Genomic DNA, 3,666 nt, shown 5'->3' with positions numbered 1-3,666 from the left:
TCATTTACTTCGAATGGCTGAAAAGTTATTATAGAAAGAATATTTTTGTCCATATGCTTATTCTACAGTAATAAATTGTTCTCCAAAATTAAATATGGTGTGAAATCATCTTCATGGCAAGTGAGGCAGCTCAGGTACAAGGTAAGCAGCATATCATTGCTAAACCTGTTCTTTGTGAACAGTCTCTGTAAAAATGGAGACAAAAGGTACCAGGGGAAAAAAACGGGAGCACCAGTGTTTTTCAAATAATCTTCCATCATTGAGAAATCCCACATTTCAGCTCTCTATAATGTCCCTTTAGCTTAAAAAAATGTTTCAAGAATTTGTAACCTGGTGTTCACTGCTCAAGCAAGATACACTTAAAATGAGATTCCCCAAAGAATCTAAGTTACAAGGCAGGCAGGAGGGTTTTCTACCCACTCTGTATGTTTTGGACAACTGAACACTGACAATACAACTGGAGGAAAACTGCAAGGCTTCAAGTTATTTGAAGAAACAGGGAGGATTTTCAGAGGAGGTAGAGAACCAGAAAACATTAAAAGAATACCAAATAGGAAATGATCAGCAAATTATTCACCTGTCACCAAATTCCAAAACCAATGTCAAAAGCTCAGGGTAAGGACACCAAATGCTTTAAAACAACTCTTTGTTGAATATAATCTCTACCTACTAGCAAAAGATTACCAGTCGAGCCAAATGTGTATTTTAGCCCTTGATCTGAATTTCGCTTTAGTTTTGAAGTCCTTGCAGTAATCTCTTCAATCTGTACCCGCTTCTTCAGAAAATAAATTAACCCTTGACGAATCAGGCCTTAAGACTTGGCCACTTACGATGAGTTTTATCGCCTTCCGGAACCATGGGTAAAAGAATGCATATATCAAGGGGTTCATGGCTGAGTTATAATAAACGCACCACACTAAAATCTCGTAAACATAAGGGGGAGTAATGAAATTCAGATAGGCGTCGATCACCGCATCAATGATGTACGGCAGCCAGGAGGCCAGGAAGGCCGCCATGGCGATGCCCAGGGTTTTCGCGGCCTTCCTCTCCCTTCTGGCCACTCTCTCCTTGTAGCTCTCCGCGGAGGACTGAGCTTGGCTGGCTGTACTCTCTATCTTCCTGGCCTGGTGTTTCGCCACCAAAAATATCTTCCCATATATAAAAACCATGGCCACCGTGGGTATAAAGAACAAAAGGAAACAGAGCAGGACCCAGCTTCGATTCAGCGGCGCCTGGCAGCCCCCCACACAGGTGAGCGCGACCACCAGGTCCTCGATCCCTTCCTCATTGGCCCCCGTGTAGAAGATGGAAAAGCTGTACGTGACGGAGAAGAACCAAGAGAGCGCGATGCAGACGCCGGACGCGGAGAGCGTGAACTTGGTGGGATAGGCCAGGGGATCGGTGACAGCGACGTACCTGTCCACCGAGATGCAGCAGACGTGGAACAAAGACGCGAAGCAGAAGGAGGTGTCGAAGCACGTGTGGAACCGGCAGTAGCGCTCCCCGAAGTACCAGCAGCTCTCCACCGTCCTCACGGCGCTGAAGGGCATCACGGTCACCCCCACCAGGAAGTCCGCGCAGGCCAGCGACGCCAGCAGGCAGTTGGTGGGCGTGTGCAGCTGCCTGAAGTGGACGATGGCCACGACCACCAGCAAGTTGCCGCCCGCGGCCAGCGCGGCCCCGCAGCCCAGCGCCGCGTAGAGCAGGGCGCGCGGCCCCGGCGAGTACGGCGTCTTCACGCACGAGCCGTTCACGTGCTCGTAGCACAGCTCCACCGCCGCCGTCTGCGAGAGGTTTTTGATCATGGCTTTCTGGTCGGGATTATTTTAAAGTGCCCGCGTGCCCTGCTTCGGCAGTTTAGCGCAGGAAAGAGGAGCCCATTTTAAGCTCCTCTGCGAGAGGGGGGGCGGGTAAGCTCTAAGTTAAAATGAAAGGTGGTAACTTTTGGACCAGCCGTGTTTTGCTGCTTGCGTTTGCTTTTGTGGCCTGTTAACTATAACCCCTTTGCAAACGGCATTCCCAAAATTTTAATACATTTTGAGTAGACGCCTGTTTCAGAAAGCCCTTAAAATGATAGTTCTATAACTAAATGGCTGGCCATAAACTTAGTCTGATGATACAGTATAGAATGTAATTTACTAATCATTAGAAATACCCTGTTTTGTTCCTACTTTACCTTATGAAAATCTCATCTGTAGCCACCCGACTTGAGAAATCATTAGGCTACCAAAGGCTGGATTTTATTTGCTAAGTTATCTCCCCTGAGTAGCCATTTCAGCAGTAATGACAAATAATACCTTTTTGTTTTTTAAGAAAGAAGGAATAAATTACATCTCCATTAAACTCTGACCTAAAAATCCCTATAGTTCAGAGTGTGAAGACTGAGGAAAAGTTTACTCATAATAGCTTGTTAAATTTGTTCTGGGAATATAGTTCTTCTATTGCTTATATTTCCAGGGAATTTTCCTTTGTGTTCAGTCATGGTTTGGACATTTATACCAAATTGATATCGATATGATCAGTGTGAAAGTATTTTCCAGGATAATAGCCAATTTTGGGTGTCTCAAATCAGTAAAAATTTATGAAAGTAAGCAATAACCCACTTTGCACTGCACATTCTCATTCTTAGAAAAGCGGCATCATTTTAACCTACACAAGAAGTAGGCAGCAACTGGCATAGGTGAAAGTGGTGTTTTTAGATAAGTCGTGTCCCTAGAAAGAGTGGATTCAAACTAAGGTGCAAAACAGAACCCATGTTGTTCTCTCTTAGCATTTGAGTTTGTTCTTTTTTTGAGGCATGTCATCTTAGAAATTTTTACAGAGTTCACCTGACAACATGAGTAATTAAATTTACTTCATTTAACAATGAATAAATGCAACTTTGCATCTACATCTTAACATTTTTTCATTGCCGTTTAGCCCATGAAATAGGTCATGGTTTTGTTGAAGCTGCTAGATTCTACAAAAAGCTATATGCATACACAAATGTGTGTGTATCCTCTATATAGCTATACTCTCTGGGTAATATACATTTAAACACCTGTGGTATTTTCAGTTTTCGCTAGTCACTGAGTTTTAAATCAAATAATTTTAACTTTCATTTCTCAGTTAATAATTACGTAAGCTCTCTCTGGTTTGGTGCCTTAAAATGAGGTCTCCTTCTTGCAAAGCGTCCCCTAGTTATTCCTGAGGTAGGTGGATCCATTGAACTCACATAACTCAGTCTCTCCAAAAAACTGCCATTTGATACCATCATGTTCTCCTGTTCTAAACAGATCTCCAGTTAGGTCCACCACATCTCTCATTTTACTCACAAGCTGGCAAAGGAGTTTCCCCCCCAGGCATTACCTGAGAGTCTGAGTGTCTCTGCAAAAGATGCTTTCTCCAAGTTTTAAAAGTCCATACCTCACCAGTGCCCAAGTCATGCTATTGTTATTCAAAAAGAGAATGACCCGTCCTTAGTTCTTTTTATTCAGACCTTAGAACGGCACTCTTACATATCAGAGCATCTTAAAACTCAACCTTCCCGCAAAGCAGTCACTTGAGTAACAGTGAGCTTGGTCTTTAATACCCTTCACAAGTAAAAGGAACTAGGGCTTCTCAAAACAACAACAACCACAGAAACCGGCACATCTTGCTATCTTGCTATGTCAAAAACTAAAAATG

The 3,666-nt window shown here is 43.4% G+C and overlaps 1 protein-coding gene across 1 annotated transcript; it reads right to left on the bottom strand.

The window, feature by feature from the left end:
* Positions 1-758: 758 nt before the first annotated feature.
* On the bottom strand, positions 759-1,805 carry TAAR9 (trace amine associated receptor 9). The gene has a single exon (XM_004481084.1). It carries the CDS (start codon positions 1,803-1,805, stop codon positions 759-761), a length of 1,047 nt encoding a protein of 348 aa, XP_004481141.1.
* Between the last annotated feature and the right edge of the window lie 1,861 nt (positions 1,806-3,666).

The sequence above is a fragment of the Dasypus novemcinctus genome, chromosome 11 (assembly GCF_030445035.2).
Source record: "Dasypus novemcinctus isolate mDasNov1 chromosome 11, mDasNov1.1.hap2, whole genome shotgun sequence".
NCBI lineage: Eukaryota > Metazoa > Chordata > Mammalia > Cingulata > Dasypodidae > Dasypus > Dasypus novemcinctus.
The sequence above is the reverse complement of the archived record's forward strand: the minus strand, read 5'-3'. Positions and strand labels throughout refer to the sequence as shown.